The sequence below is a fragment of the Dermacentor variabilis genome, chromosome 8 (genome assembly GCF_050947875.1).
Source record: "Dermacentor variabilis isolate Ectoservices chromosome 8, ASM5094787v1, whole genome shotgun sequence".
NCBI classification, from domain to species: domain Eukaryota; kingdom Metazoa; phylum Arthropoda; class Arachnida; order Ixodida; family Ixodidae; genus Dermacentor; species Dermacentor variabilis.
The window spans coordinates 90,270,925-90,286,513 of record NC_134575.1 but is presented as its reverse complement, the minus strand read 5'-3'; the positions used below and the strand labels follow the sequence as shown (position 1 = coordinate 90,286,513).

General features: G+C 47.5%; 1 protein-coding gene across 1 annotated transcript in view; it reads left to right on the top strand.

Annotated features, from left to right (window-relative positions):
* The first annotated feature begins 877 nt into the window (after nucleotides 1–877).
* The window catches only part of LOC142591479 (pseudouridine-5'-phosphatase-like), a 54,818-nt gene continuing 40,106 nt past the window's right edge, over nucleotides 878–15,589 (top strand). Inside the window, exons 1-2 of the mRNA XM_075703808.1 lie at nucleotides 878–889; nucleotides 4,392–4,581. Coding sequence (XP_075559923.1) covers nucleotides 878–889; nucleotides 4,392–4,581 — 202 coding nt within the window. The remainder of the gene's footprint in view (nucleotides 890–4,391; nucleotides 4,582–15,589) is intronic.

The following is a 15,589-nucleotide window of genomic DNA, read 5'->3' as shown; positions in this document are numbered from 1 at the left end:
GTTTGACTTTCACCGAGGTCGTGGGTATGAATGTCTTAATTAGCTCTATCCTAATTAACTATATGGAAACACAGGGATTGCGAATAATAGCAACGGGAAAGAGAAATGCGACCATAATGAAACACAAGACGCTATAGGGATACAATAGGTACGAGGTGTGCGGAGGTCTGTGGAAATGTTTAAAATATTCAGTACTTAAATTCTGTGCTCGGTGGTGACCAATGGTCAGTAGGACTTCTCGTATTTTGCACTCACCGGAAACTACATGTGATCCTGTGCAGGATGATTTGTGCTGGACTAGATTAGAAGGAGGGCAGCTCAGAGTAAAATTGATTTTTAAGAACGATTGAGGAATATTGAAGAAATGAATGGGTTGCGAGACTATCCATGTACTTGTACAGGAAAGACATTGACTTACAGTGTAGGAAAAGATTTAGGAAGCTCACCACCAAGTGTGCGACTAGTATAGGAAGCAACATAGCAATAAAATCCGTCAAATGCAAAGCCAGAGAGGTTGAGTCTATGTCATAGGTGGCTGAAATGGCAAACAAACATACTATGAGTTAATACTGAGGTGGAAAATTAACATCAGTAAAGAAACAATTTCTCGTATCTCTAACGGAAGCTCCTTCCTTTTCGATACTTTTCGACGCAAAATAAGTATGCCGTAAAAAGCGTAGTTATCGGGCGAGGTACACCAAGAAAGAAAACGCGTGTGCGTGCTGTAGTAAAGGTAGGGAAACGATGAAACATGGCTTGTCAGAAGGCAAACACAGCTACCCAGTTCATGTATTATGCTTCCCTGGCCTCGTTGAAGCCCTTAGGGTCAGGGATAGCAGGGGGAAAGTAAAAAATGTTCCCATTGGAGGTTAGTGAGATGCCACGGAAGGTATGTGGCATAAAAGTAAAGAGACCACAACCAACGGAGCCTTACAGAAACAGAAATAGTGCTTCAGGTAGCTTGAGGCTGGGAATTCTCTGTGTGTGTCTATTTAAAAAAAAAAATAGGTAGGACAAGGGCCTAATGGCGCAACCCGCCACCCCGTTTAAAACGGGAAGCTCCATCTACATACATCTACAAAGGGAAGCTCCATCAATCTACATACGCGTTATGCGGCAGGAGATGAGAAATACACGGTAAAAATTTTGGATTTGAAGTAAAGAGCCGTCTAAAGATCACCGAGAAGAAAAGAGTTCGCAGTTTCGCCCTAACCGCGAAGCATAGTTTCCGATAGCAAATTTGGAGGAAATTATGCGAAATAAGGATCTTAGTTTATCGTCCGTATAAACTTCGAAACATTCTCCGACTACCTGAAACGGCAAGCATGGTGTCGGCACGTATAGGCAAAAATGGACGGCGAGAAAAGAGCATGCAAAACGTTGTGAGCAGACTGCACATAGATTGCAAGATACCCCGCGAGAGGCATGGTGTTGCTGACGGAGTACAAGCCGCAGTCCTCTCCCTCCCGCGTTGCCTTCCCACTTTCATATCTTACAAGCGCGAGATTAAGCCGTGATAACGAGTTCCCCTTGGACGCCGTGGTGAAAAACATAGTTGCTGCTGTAGCCCAATACCGCGCCTCCCCCCTTTTACCTCCATGTCCTTTCGCGTGACGGCCAACAGCGCGTTTACCCACTGCCTTACTTCCGTGCTCCCGTGGCGTGCCTTCAGTTGCACATACACAATACGCCGCGCAGCGACGCTATTATCACCATTGGACTTCATGCGGAACATCACTGTGACGCCGACGGTAACGGCGACGGCAGAAATGCTCCTGCAGTGTTCATATAGTTGTCGCCATAAAACTTGGCATAACGCGAAAAGGTGTTCAATAAAGGGAACAAATACCGTGGAGGGAGCTCGTGGAAGGAAATTATGAACGTTGGGTTCCTTACATACTAAAAAGAAACAACGGCGCGCCAATAAGATTCTGGAACCATGTAAGTGGACTCGCAGCTATGAGCAAACGGCTATAAGGGATGAAGGCGGTAACACCTTAGAAGAAAATGATGCGTTGCGCTATATCATAGCCGTTATTACGGATAACTTCGGCATGAAAGAAAGGGTAGTATAAACTCTGTCAGATCCAGAGACAACAGAGAAGCATGAGCAAACAGAAGTGTGCAAACAAAATATTTAGTTGAAAAAAAAATAAAATACCTCTAATCTCGCCAAAACAGGGCGCGATGAAATCTTAATACAGCTGATCCAATCCTCGGTGCAAAGAGCAAGTCATTGTTGTTTAAGGCCATAGAGCAAGTTATTAGAACGAGGAAAGTTGAGGTTGTATGGCGTCAAAGCAAGGTGAAAGCCATTTACGAAGGCACAGGTGATAACAATAAGAGGAGCTCGTACAGGGCAGCTAGAGTAACGTAACGGACAGTAATGTTAACGTACAGTAACGTAAAATAATTTGCAGGAATTAGTAGCCGTGTTTCTGAAACGTGAGAATTCCGCTTGTGCCTGGCTTGGATAATGTCTTGCCACTTCAAAACAATACTTCTTGGTCTACTGTTTTCTTGAGGAGACACATCTTTTAATCCATTCGGACTGTTTGCTCTAGTACTTTTTCTCCCACAGGCCACCAGCTGACGTTTCCAGAAGTAACACGCCGTCCTTCTTTTCTGTTAGCACAAAAAATATTCAAAACATTTATTCCAACTTTTTGCTTGCCGTCATGGTAAAACTCCGCAGACCTTTTCTTTCAGCATTTTCGTGGCATTTACCGTCTTGAGCAACAAGCGGTACATAAACTTTCTTTTTCATAACAACGAGTTTTCTACTTATACTTGCAATTACCGTGTAGTTGGTGGCCCATATTTTTTATATCTCCTTTTAATTCGTGTTTACATTATTAACGAACAAGCTCCTTCCACCCTTCCTTTGTATACTGTTCCTTATCAATGTCTATTCTCAAAAATCATAGCATTTCACGCTTTTCTGACTTCATAACAAGCAGATACCTTGTCGCGCTTCTCGTCTTAATTATGGCATTGCGATTACACCAATGCCAATCGGCCCACCGGCGTTTGGTTTACTTTCAAGCCTAGCAACCTCTCCAGATTTAGGCACAAAATTACTTTTGCGAACATTACCGTTAGAACTACCGCTGCTTCCGAAGCGCCTCACAAAATCTTACGTTTAGAAGAAATAAAACAAAGGACACCGACCAACAGAAGTGCTAAAAAATGAATGAATCTAAAAGACGTTTCGGCTTCGCTACGGAAGCCTTGTTCACAATGGGATGACGGAAGATTCATGGAAGCTTCCATTAAAGCTTCCATGAACCTTCCGTCATCCCATTGTGAACAAGGCTTCCGTAGCGAAGCCGAAACGTCTTTTAGATTCGTTCATATTTTAGCACTTCTGTTAGCTTCCATGAACCTTCCGTCATCCCATTGTGAACAAGGCTTCCGTTGCGAAGCCGAAACGTATTTTAGATTCATTCATTTTTTAGCACTTCTGTTGCTTCCATGAACCTTCCGTCATCCCATTGTGAACAAGGCTTCCGTAGCGAAGCCTAAACGTCTTTTAGATTCATTCATTTTTTTAGCACTTCTGTTAGCTTCCATGAACCTTCCGTCATACCATTGTGAACAAGGCTTCCGTAGCGAAGCCGAAACGTCTTTTAGATTCATTCATTTTTTAGCACTTCTGTTAGCTTCCATGAACCTTTCGTCATCCCATTGTGAACAAGGCTTCCGTAGCGAAGCCGAAACGTAGTTTAGATTCATTCATTTTTTGGCACTTCTGCTGCTTCCATGAATCTTCAGTCATCCCATTGTGAACAAGGCTTCCGTAGCGAAGCCGAAACGTCTTTTAGATTCATTCATTTGTTAGCACTTCTGTTGGTCGGTGTCCTTCGTTTTATTTCTTCAGTGCTTCATCCCGACCTGACGGGCTTCCGTCGAACCCTCGATTTCAATCTTACGTTTACTGTGACATCAAATTGATCTATGTTTCAATATAGCCAAGCTCCGCTTCCTCTTTATGCTCAAATTTTGTTTGTGTTTTCGTAGAACGCTGCTTCAGGTATGTACCTACACAACAATTCTGATTAATCACAGCTAGTGGAGCGAGCTGGTACAATTCTACCTACAGCGGGAACCGAATTGGCTCTACACGGTCAGTGTGTCGGGTCGGCCTTCATTTGTGTGCAGTAGGTCTTTCCCGTGCTGTAAGCAAGAATGAAACTACTGCAGAACAAATACTTTTTTATTATAAAGATACAGTTTGTACAATTTGAAATATTGAATTTAAAGGGTCTCTGCCACATTTGTATTAACCAGTTGTCTTGTCCTGAAGCACCTGCACAGCATAAACATGCAGTGTTTTAACAATATTGAAGAACATCACAAGTGTTACTTAGAAACACAAATTGGACGTGCAGGTCCTTGTGCTCGAGGACTCCGCCACGGGCGCCACAGCTGCCCTCGCTGCCAGTATGCAGGACGTCACGGCACCTGACCCTCGCATGGATGAAGACAGCATGCGTAGGGCAACCGCTTCAATGAATACGTTGATGGACTTCAAGGCCAAGCTCTTCGGTCTTCCGCCATTTGAGGACGGCCCCAACACAGGTTAGTACGGCGTTTTATGTGCGAATCACTTCAACCAATCCACATCAACGCTCCACGAAGACTCAGAGACCTGCAAGCTAACTTCACATTTACACCAGGGAATCATATATTACCTCTTCCATGTTTTCCCTTTAGATTGATAGGAAAGGACGCTTGTTGTAGATTCTATAAGTTGACACGTAATATTTCTAAATGCTACTGATGGAAGTGTTGATCTTCGATACACACGGTGGAGCGGATTTTTCGCTCTTTTCCGCATCCTAAACTAGGTCAGCACTGTCACTGTCTGTATGACACGTATAAAATAAATAGACTCCCAAGAATGAATACCTTTTGACGACGAACACCACGATAAGCGTGGGACTAGTTGCAAACACTATTCATGAGCACTGTCATGTTTCTTTCTGGTCCCTTGTTCATCGGTTTTCTTCGATAGCATGGACTACCCACTCGACCAGCATTCAATGCTTCTATTGAACACTTTCCACTGGAAGCGCAATAAAAGGAAGTGTACCAAGAAAAACCCTTACGCGGAAAGAAGAACAGATATATGTTCATACTTTGTGCGGACCGATTGCAGATAGAAGAGTGCAGGATGTAGAAGTCCTAGGAAAGGGTAAATGTTAATGATTAGAGGTTAGTTTCGCTTGAGACGGCTCTCGATTTGAAGTAAAAAAGAGCAGTTATTCTTTAGAAAACAGGCTAACATAGGCGTAGTCGAGGTCGAAGCAGATGACTTCAGGCTGTTGCTCGCAAATAAATAGGCAGCTTTAGAAGAGGAAGATAAAGATATAAGAGAGAGCTCGGACCAGCTTTGCCCTGCAACGAACTTGACCGACAGGTGGTAGCCATATCTATATTGCGGGATTTTTACGTGATAACTCGATATGAAGTGAAATCTGCAACGTGTCTAGCGAGAAGCTGCCAGGAGTGACGGAGCACTGGCAAGCCTATGCATCTAGTCTGACATTAAGTTTTGGGCGGTGCGACGCTAGCTGGACGTTTGATACCTGAGTGTTAGCATTGTGTTTAGCTTATTGATTTGCTTAAAGCACAAGTGTTAGCTGAGTGTTTGAACTCAGCGAGATCTGACAGCTACGACCCTGATAAGCTGCAGGGCCTAAGTTTCATTCCTACGCGGACGGGCACGGACGAATATTAGCAGACGACACTCAGATATAGCACGACTTACGTTTTCAAGTTGGTTTTTCTTATCCGAACGAGAAACGTAGATTTTCGTCACTTTCAAGCACCCTTCTTCATTGATGTCAGCTATTGAAAAGCAGAAGCATACAAGGATCTGCAATTTGACGAATTTTCGCAGCGCTGAAAAGAGGAAGGAAAAGGCTTCCGTGTAAGCACAGTGTCTGAGTTAAAGGTGAGTTCGTGCTCCAGTTGCGAGCTCCACGCGTAGTGCTCGAGTGCAACATTTGGCTCAGGCCTTCATGGCAGCACATGGTTTCATACGATTATCCGCAGAATGTGCGTTTCAGTAATCCTTTGGGGTGGTTCAACACCTCTTTAAGCACCGCATTTACCACATCTCTGATGTCCGCAAATTTTTTATATGTTATTGCACGCATTACAAGGTTCAAAGGGATGCCGAAAAGTCCACAGTATTTTATTCGAATGCATATGGTGATCAGTGCAAGAAGTGATGTATAGAGGACACCGTAAGGTTCTTTTTTTATCTTTGACAAGCCACTAGTATCATGAAGAGGTGCACGACGACATAAGTATGACGCGAAAGGCAATGGTAAGTTTCAATATTAGTCCGCTGCAGTAATCAAGGGTCTGCAGCCAAAAAGTTGCAGTTTCGCCCATAAGGCGAAGCTTCGACTGTGATAGCCCAAATAGAAGATAGTATACGAAGTACGCATAGTAGTTTTATAGGCCGTATAAACTTGGGAACATTCTCTTCTTAACTGAATTAACAAGCGTGGTGTCAGCGCGCACTTAGAAACATGAACACGAACATGGGAGGACCTGAAATATCCGCTGTCAAAACGCTTGCGTGAGCAAGCGCGGTAGGATCAGCGATTGAAGTGACCTTCCTGCTGTCTTTCGCTTTCACGTGGTCTGGGCGCAGAGAACACAGAACGCACAAAGGTCCGGGATGCCTGCAGGTCATTTTCAAGATACGGTACGCGCGACCGGCCGACGCCACGGAAAGTACGCAGATTCTGGTGGAGTAGAATCCCCCCTACCCTCCTTCCTGTGCTGCCTGCCCACTTTCATCCCTTCCGCGCGCGAGAAAAGGCCTCGATATGCTGATCTACTTGTGCACGGTCGTGAAATACGCAGTTAAAACCGGAGCCCAACGTAGACCGCCTCTCTGTGGCCTTTCCCGCGAGGAAACATGGCGCGTTTGATCTCCATCTTCTTGCCCCTCGCGTACCTGAGTTTGTCAACAGCACAGGAGAAAAAAATATAATGATGTTGCTTGGATGCTAGAGGAATTCTTCAATTTAAATAGGTGCATTTTCTTGCACCAGTTTCAGTCTTTCTTTTTTCATGCTAGTCGAGGATAGCTGACATATTCACTAGCTGCGAGAACTTCGATAAGCTCCTCATTCGATAACCTATCTACAAAATATGTGACCTTACACTAATCTAGGGACGTATGTGCTTTCTGTTCCTGACATTGTACTTTTGTATTTTGCGTAATGTTGATTATAAGCGAAACTTTCTTTAAAAAAAGAATTAAACGAACTGAGAGGCCCAACTATTGTTACTCAAAACTGCATGAAGTTCATGCAATCTCACGCATTATGTTTGTTTCACATTTTAAGATCTGTAGGCGCGAACACTACCTATCAGCTTTTTTATTTCCTGTGGCTGTTTCTCTTTTACGTTTCCACGGCGGAGCTTGGTATATAAGTCCTCATTTTTTGTAAGCCTATAGTGAAACTATCCTGCGCGATTTCGTGTATTGTAAGTAAGTGACCCTCCTTTGAAAAATATGTTCTGTATCAAAGTCTGTATAAACGTGTCTGCATGAACATACAGTATGCTTTCAGGCTCGGTACACAGATGTAGTGGAAATTACCCTAAAGCATAATTCAGGTGGAAATGGTTTTTATACGCGTGTATATGGGTGCAGCTCATACGTCGAAGGTGGAGGCACTGAACTAATGTACATGATGCTTAAATCCGAATTCAGCCTCTCTTTCGAGATAACTAGGCATGCGAGCATGCAATCCATGTCATCTTCTGGCAACCACTGCCTGGCACACCTTAATATGCCTAACCATGCGCAATAGCGTCGTGCCGCCGTAAAACAGAGCATCCGGTTTAAAGAGCCGGCACTATTATTTTATGTTGATTTAACTAAATCAAGCTGCGCATGAATATGACTCGTCTTTCGCACAGAGAATTGCTTGGATTCCAGATAACAGAAAGGTTTAATTGCGGTGGTGCAGATCATACGAATCTATCACAAGATACAAAGGGCAAATCGCCTTTATTCCGGGTTCATTTTGCTTCAGAGCCGTCCACTTGCAAGGCTAGGAATGGAGCCTTTGTCAGCATCGGTGCGCCAGAAAAATAGCGCCTGGCTAGACATCTTCAAACAGCTGAATTGTTTTTTTGACGAGAGTAGCCACGGTAGCGTGGTGGCCTGTCGCATTCCGGCAGAAATGCAACAATGTTTGTGTCATCTTTTGGGTGCGCGGTAAATAACTCCAGGTGGGCAATTATACATGAAATCTCCAATATTGCGTCCCTCGTAATCTACGAGGCTCATTCCTACTTCACATCCACCGTTCATGGCGACTTAGAAATGCCGGAGTTATCTGTGAGCCCATCAAGCGTCCCGTACGGCTGCCCCTTCATGTAGAATTGCAGTGTTTAGAGCGGAAACGCGTTTATGTTTGGCCACCGGTGATGGAACCCCAAGTAACCCTCAAGGAATATTAAAGCGCTGGCGGCCTTCATTTGCTACTTTTAAACGCGTACGCATTCATATGCTTACCCAACGATACAACCATCCGTAAAGTAAGAGGAAAAGTTTCGGCCGATCCCCGAAATAGCGCAACACCGGCCCTTCCCGTGGCAGAGCTGAAGCAGGCTTCAAGCACTCAGCAAATGGAAGCGAAAAGTGCATACATTCTTCAGAATCCCGCATACGATGCAGATGGAGGCCGCTGCAGCGGGCGCCTTTACCTTTGTGCTGCCTGTCGCTTCCACGCGAACAAAGCAGCGAGAATACAGCGCTCACAAATCTCTGAGCACACGCCACACCCAGCCCTTTTCGAGGATCGCTTTCGAGTTATGGGCCTATGCGTCTCTCCTCAACGCGATGCCAACGATCAGCAGTCGGAACACACTGTCTGCATAACAGATCACATTCAAGATATGGCCCGTGTGGCGCATAACGGTACCACGCTCATGGATGAGGTAGTAAAGAGGCGTTACCAGCTTATAATAATCAGATCGTCATCAGCGCCTTCACTTGCAGTAGTTTGCTCGCCTTATCAATTGACCTTGCGCCGCCGTCTTCAGCAGTTCGTGAAGCCGCAGCGCTGCCGATTATACCGATAGTATCAAGTTTCATGACATTGATAATGTCACCGCCCTGCGTGGAGATAAGCAAATGGTACAGTACTTACACCTACTTAAACAACATCCAGACGAGTTTCTGCGTGGCTTTTTTCTAATGCTTTCTCTCTTCCTGACTGATTTACTCCCATGAGTGAATAAAAATTAGACAGTGGCGGAGTGGTCATTGCATCGCCCAAGGAATAGCATTAGTCGCAGTGCCATGAGTTAGAGCCACCGCTCTGGGTATGTTTTTTTTTCGCATGCCGAAATCTACCTTTCCAAAATTTCTTACTCTATAATTGGCTTCGTAACATTACGTTCCACACAGAAGATTCATTCAGCGCATTGCCAAAGGTGTCTTTCAGATTCGCAGTTAGTCTAAACAAAATATGTTTTCAGAGCATGTTTGCTTTCACAGACGACGAGCCTAATGAAAATGTCGCAGAGATACCAATAACAGCGCAACAAAGAGGGATTACACTAAAGTTTACTGAGAGAAACATTTCCTGCTTTCTTTTTTATCTGTGAACGCACCTCTGAGTTCACAACGCATATCAAAGGGAAGTTAATCTAGCGTCGCCACGCTTATTCGTACTGTCCGTGGCGAGTGCTTCGATATAGATCGTAACCAGCATCCGCAGTAACAGATAATGAACGAAAGCGTAAAAACCCTCGTCAGTGTGAGCATCGTGTACGACGCTTTAAGTTTGTCCAACAGAGTGTTATCTTCCTTCGCTACATTGATAAGTTAGGTGATGCTGTGCGCACCATACGTCACCGACTTTGTAACTCAATGTGACCGTGCTACGCTACCACTCATTTTATGCGCCGAAACCAAAAATTCAGCTACGCAGAAATATAAAACGGACGCAACGGCGAAACGAGATAGCATTCCAATGAAGAAAGGCTTGTCGAGCGAGTGCCTCCACCGCAGCCGTGGCGTAGTTCATTGGACGTCCGTCACGGCTGCGGCAGGTGGGTGGTTCGAAACCCACTGCCGGACACCCGCCGGTAACTAAAAGGGTACAGGCGCTCCCCCTACCCGTCGCACGGTAGCGTGCGGGATGTATCGACGCCTGGGGGAGGCTAACCAATGCTGCGAACCACCCTGTGAGGCCCACAGTTTCGAACGGTAGCCCGAAAAGGGTGGCGTGTTTCAAAGAGTCGTGGTGTACATGGCTGCTAGGGTGGCTTCTGCCCTGTGCGGCGCGCGATTTGTTGTATTCCAGAGGAAGACCCACAGCCCGGCTACGCATGCAACCAAATAACGGCTAGTGAAATACAAAGCCCGGTGATCTAGTTACGAACACCGAGTGAAGCACAAAGCCCGGTGTCATATATATGTCCCGGTGGCACATATGGCCCGGTGACACTTGGCGGTTGGTGTTAGCCCCTTTTTTTACAAATTTTGTAACAGTAACTTATACGTGATGCTGACAATTCTAAAGCATTACGTACCTCAAAAGAAAACAATAGCCTTGCCAATACGACGCATATTTCGAATCTATGTGAAGCAAAGTTACCGTGAAACTGGAAAGTAAGTGTTCTATCATCTGTCCATCTTTTACAAGTTGTTTTCCGACATGACGGTTATGGCCTTGGCTGGCAGATCAGCAAGTATTGTTCGCCGTATGACTGGTGCCGTATATTTGTAAGCTATCTGGAACGGTAATATGTCGGTCACATATATAGTTGCCAATTATAGAAAAGGTTTGCTCATATTGTCGCAGCGTAGTAGAAAACGGGAAAGCCGGCGTAGAGGACGTATGGAAGCACTTTATCAGAGCAGTCAACGCGACGTCGTTGTCGTCTCTGTTTTTCCACTCGCGCGCTACTTCAGCGTCGTTCTCATCGCCTGGCACATACCCGCGGCGACCATATAGGATGTGGCATTTGTCCACCCCACCCCCTTTGAAGAAAGAGGCATCGTCCCTATGCACCAACGTCCGAAGGCTGTGTACAGGTGGTGCAAAGTTGAGGTCATGAGTAAATGTATGGTTTCATAAGAAGCACATGCACAACCTCGGGAAGATGCCGCCGGCGTTTGGAGCCGTTATGGCTGTCGGGTACAACTTCATAATTAACATCGCTGATGTGGCGCAGAACTGTGTACGGGCCGAAGTATGGTATGGTATGGTATGAATAACATTATTTAGGTCCTGAGGGATCAGTCTGGGACTGATGCGGGCCGCTCCCACGTCGGTACAGAGAGGCCGAACCCCTCTGCCGTCATACGGGCCCTCTGGACAGCCCTGAGTTGGTCCGCCAGCACTTCACTCTGCTGCATCCGCTGCCACAACTGTTCACCTCGAGAACCACCACCGGCCAACGCCAAGCAGCGCCAAAGCATGTGTCCTAAATCGAGCAAACCTCCACACTTACTACAATAGAGTGAAACCCCGAAGTCCGGATTAATTTTATTGAAGTATCTTCGCAGGAGCTTTTCAGACAGCCCCCGCTGACGAGTCTGAATCCAGACCCACACCTGGTCACCGACGTTGTACGTGGCGGGTCTGTGTCGAAGATTGTAGTGTCGGGCATCGTATTCCTGTTGTTCTTTGGTTCGCAAACGCGCAAGCTGCTTGGCTTCCTCTGCGCGTTGCGTAAACACCTCGGCACCAGTCTTGTCGTCACTGCACTCGTGAGGCATCATTGCATCCAACATTGTTGTCACTTCTCGTCCGTAAACGAGGTTGAAAGGCGTCACGCGTGTTGTCCCTTGGCGAGCCATGTTAAACGCAAATGTAACATATGGTAAAATCTCGTCCCAGTTCTTGTAGTCGACGTCGGTGTACATACTCATCATGTCTGCCAGAGTCTTATTCATACGTTCTGTCAGCCCATTGGTCTGGGGATGATAAGCCGTGGTCTTTCGGTGAGTGGTACCACTTAGTCGCCACACGGTCTCCAGAAGTGCAGCCGTGAACGCAGATCCTCTGTCTGTTATGACCACTGCGGGAGCGCCATGCCTGAAGACTACGGCTTCGACAAAAAATCGTGCTGCTTCGGCTGCTGTTCCCCGTTGGGTAGCACCTGTTTCGGCGTATCGGGTAAGATAATCCCTGACGACGATTATCCATCTATTTCCGGCAGTAGACAGTGGAAACGGCCCTAAAAGGTCCATGCCGATTTGTTCGAATGGCGCTTCCGGTATCTAAACAGGATGCTGCAGTCCAGCTGGCTTGCCGAGTAGGGCTTTGCGGCGTTGGAAATCCAGGCATGTCTGTGTTTAGCGTTTCACGATCGACGCAAGTCTCAGCCAATTGTACTTTAGCCTAATTCTTGCCAATGTCCGAGTGTAGCCCAACTGACCCGCGGTCGGCTCGTTGTGACAGGCATGTAGGATTTCGTCGAGAAGAGATGCGAGAATGACGAGTAGGTAGCTGCTGCCACAAGGTGAAAAGTTTTTTATAAAGAACGTCGTGGCGTAAGCAGAATGAAGGCAGCCCTCTGGCGAGTAACCGCGGCACGCTGCCTGTTCTTCCCTCTGAGTAATCAAAAAGAGGAACCAGTTCTGTGTCCTCGTGTTGGTGGTGTGAAACGGCGACAGTACCTAGCACGCCTAGAAAAGCCGTGTCATCATCGTCGTGCACTGCAGTCTGAACAGGATACGGAGAAAGGCAGTCGGCGTCGGTGTGTCGTTTCCCTGATTTTTAGACAACCGTGAAGTCGAACTCTTGGAGACGAAGACTTCAGCGCGCTAGCCGACCAGCTGGATCTTTTAAATTAGTTAGCCAGCAAAGTGCATGATTATCACTGACAACGGTGAAACACCAACCATACAAATATGGCCGAAACTTCAGGACGGCCCACATCAGTGCGAGACATTCTTTTTCTGTTGTGGAGTAGTTTGCCTCCGTCCATGATAGCGTCCTGCTCGCGTAAGCAATCACTCTTTCGGCGTACAAGCACTGCGCCGAGGCCGACATTACTAGCGTCGGTATGAAGAATCGTAGGAGCGTCGTCATCAAAGTGTGCGAGCACGGAAGTGTCTGCAGCACGAAAAGTCCGCAATAAAGCGTCGGTAGTAGGCGCAAAGGCCCAGAAAACGTCGCACGGCCTTTTTATTTGCTGGCGTTGGGAATGTAGCAACGGCGGAGATTTTATCAGGGTCAGGTCGGACACCTTCACGACTCACAACGTGACCGAGAAATTGAACTTCTTCAAAGCCAAAATGGAACTTTTCAGGTTTTCAAGTTAGACCAGCTGAGCGTATTGCTTCAAAGACCGTCTTTAGTCTCCGTAAGTGTTCCTCGAACGTGACGGAGAAAACAATCACGTCGTCGCGGTACACCAGACAGGTTTGTCATTTGAGGCCTGAGAGTACCGTGTCCATTAGTCGCTGAAACGTTCCCGGCGCAGAACACAAACCGAAGGGGAGCACCTGAAATTCATAAAGTCCGTCGGGCGTCACAAAAGCGGTCTTCTCACGGTCTCTCTCATCAACTTCTATTTGCCAGTAGCCGCTTTTCAAGTCCATCGACGAAAAGTAACGTGCGTTTCGTAGCCTGTCGAGTAAATCGTCGATACGCGGCAGCGGATAAACGTCTTTCTTTGTGATCTGGTTGAGTTTTCAATAGTCGACGCAGAAGCGCAGGCTACCGTCCTTCTTTTTTACCAACACGACAGGCGATGCCCAAGGACTCTTAGATGGCCAAAAAACCCCGTCCTCAAGCCCCGTCTTCACTTGCGTTTGTATCGCCTCGCGCTCTTTCGGTGCCACACGATAAGGATTCTGCCGAATTGGTCTGGCATCGGCTTCGGTAACAATGCGGTGCTCAGTGAGCGGCGTCTGGCTGACTCATTACGTAGATGAAAAGCAGCTCTTAAACTCGTCGATGAGCTCAAGAAGGCTATTACGTTAGACGGGTGACAAGGTGGGACTGATATCGACCAGAGGGGCAGGCATGGCCACGGTGGCCGTCGCGTGCTCAACTCAGAGGCAGTCTTGTATTGAGGGAAATTCGTCGAAGTAAGCAACAGCCGTGCCTCTAACAATGTGTCGATGGTCCCTGGTAAAATTCGTCAGAAGGAGTTCAGCACGTGCGTCGTGTACGTTAATTACGGCGCTGGCGATGGAAACGCCTTGTCTCAGTACCAGTGCGTCGATGTATTCAGCGACACCAGTCCCGATGTTCAAGTTGTCGCAGATTACAGGCACGAGGGAACAGCTTCGCGACAGAAGCATGACGTCGTCGTCGGCGATACGTAAGCGGGGTCGCTGGTGCTCCGCCGGGTCGACGTCGTCTGAGCTCCTAGAAAATGCGACGACGAGGTCACGGACATTAATCACTGCACCGTACCCTCTCAAGAAATCCATTCCCAATATAAGTTCCTTGCAGCACTCATAGACGATGACGAGGGTGGCGACGAAGGTTTCACCAGCGATTGCTATCCTGGCTGTGCATTTTCCGATCGGCGTCATCAACTGGCCGCCGGCAGTTCTGATGTTGGGCCAGGTCCACGGCATCTTCATTTTTCTCAACCTGTCGGCCATCTTTTGTCTTATTGTTTGGTAGCAGTCAATGAAAACGACAAGATCGGCGCAGACGGCATCGGTCACAGGGGGTGCGGTTGGAGACGTCGGAGTTTTCGAGTCGTCGGTCATCGGTGATGGGGGCTCTTGGAAAGCTAGACGGTTTCCAACCTCACCCCCGGAGGTCAGTGCTTCTAGTTTCCCCGGTGTGGGCTAGCGGACCTGTCCCTAGAGGCGTCAGAAAAATCGCGACGGGTCGGTGGGGTATAACGAGCCGGAGAAGGGGAACGCAATCGAGGCGTCGCTGAACCTTCCGGCCGAAAGTTTGTAGAATTTTTGTAGAACGTGCAGCATCGAACACAGGGTAATTGCAGTTGGGAAACCTTGGATACCCGGCTGCGCGGTAGTGGCACGCGCGATAAGCATGGCCTGCTTCGCCACAATGAAAGCACAGCGGCCGGCGGTCAGCGGTGCGCCACAAATCGGTCTTTCGAAGCGGTAAGCCCACAAGCGATTCACCATAAGACCGAGGCGCAGCGATCGGCTGGCGGCGATACGGCATAGCTGGCGGCGGCTGTGAAGGCGAAAATATGGCGTCGAGGGTGGCGGTGCTGGCTGCGTCGTAGTGGTCGACGGTGTCAGTAGCATCGAAGTCGCGGGAGGTGGATGACAGACAGCTTCCGCGAAGGTTAGTCGTCGCGGCACCACCTGCCGTCCGGGGGAGGAAAAGGCCTGTCGAACTTCCTCCCGAACGATATCATCGACAGAATCCACCGCTGGTGCCATAGGAGAAGTGCCGAGCTGCCGGATCTCCTCTCGCACGATCTCCCGGATGACTTCACGCAGAGACGTGCCGTAGCTCTCAGGTAGAACTGAAGCATTCACCGGCGAGTTCGCGCGATCATATTGGCGGTACCGTTGCTTTAGTGCCGGTTCTATAGCGGTAGCCTCCTTGGTGAATTCCACCACTGTCGTCGGGGGATTTCTCAC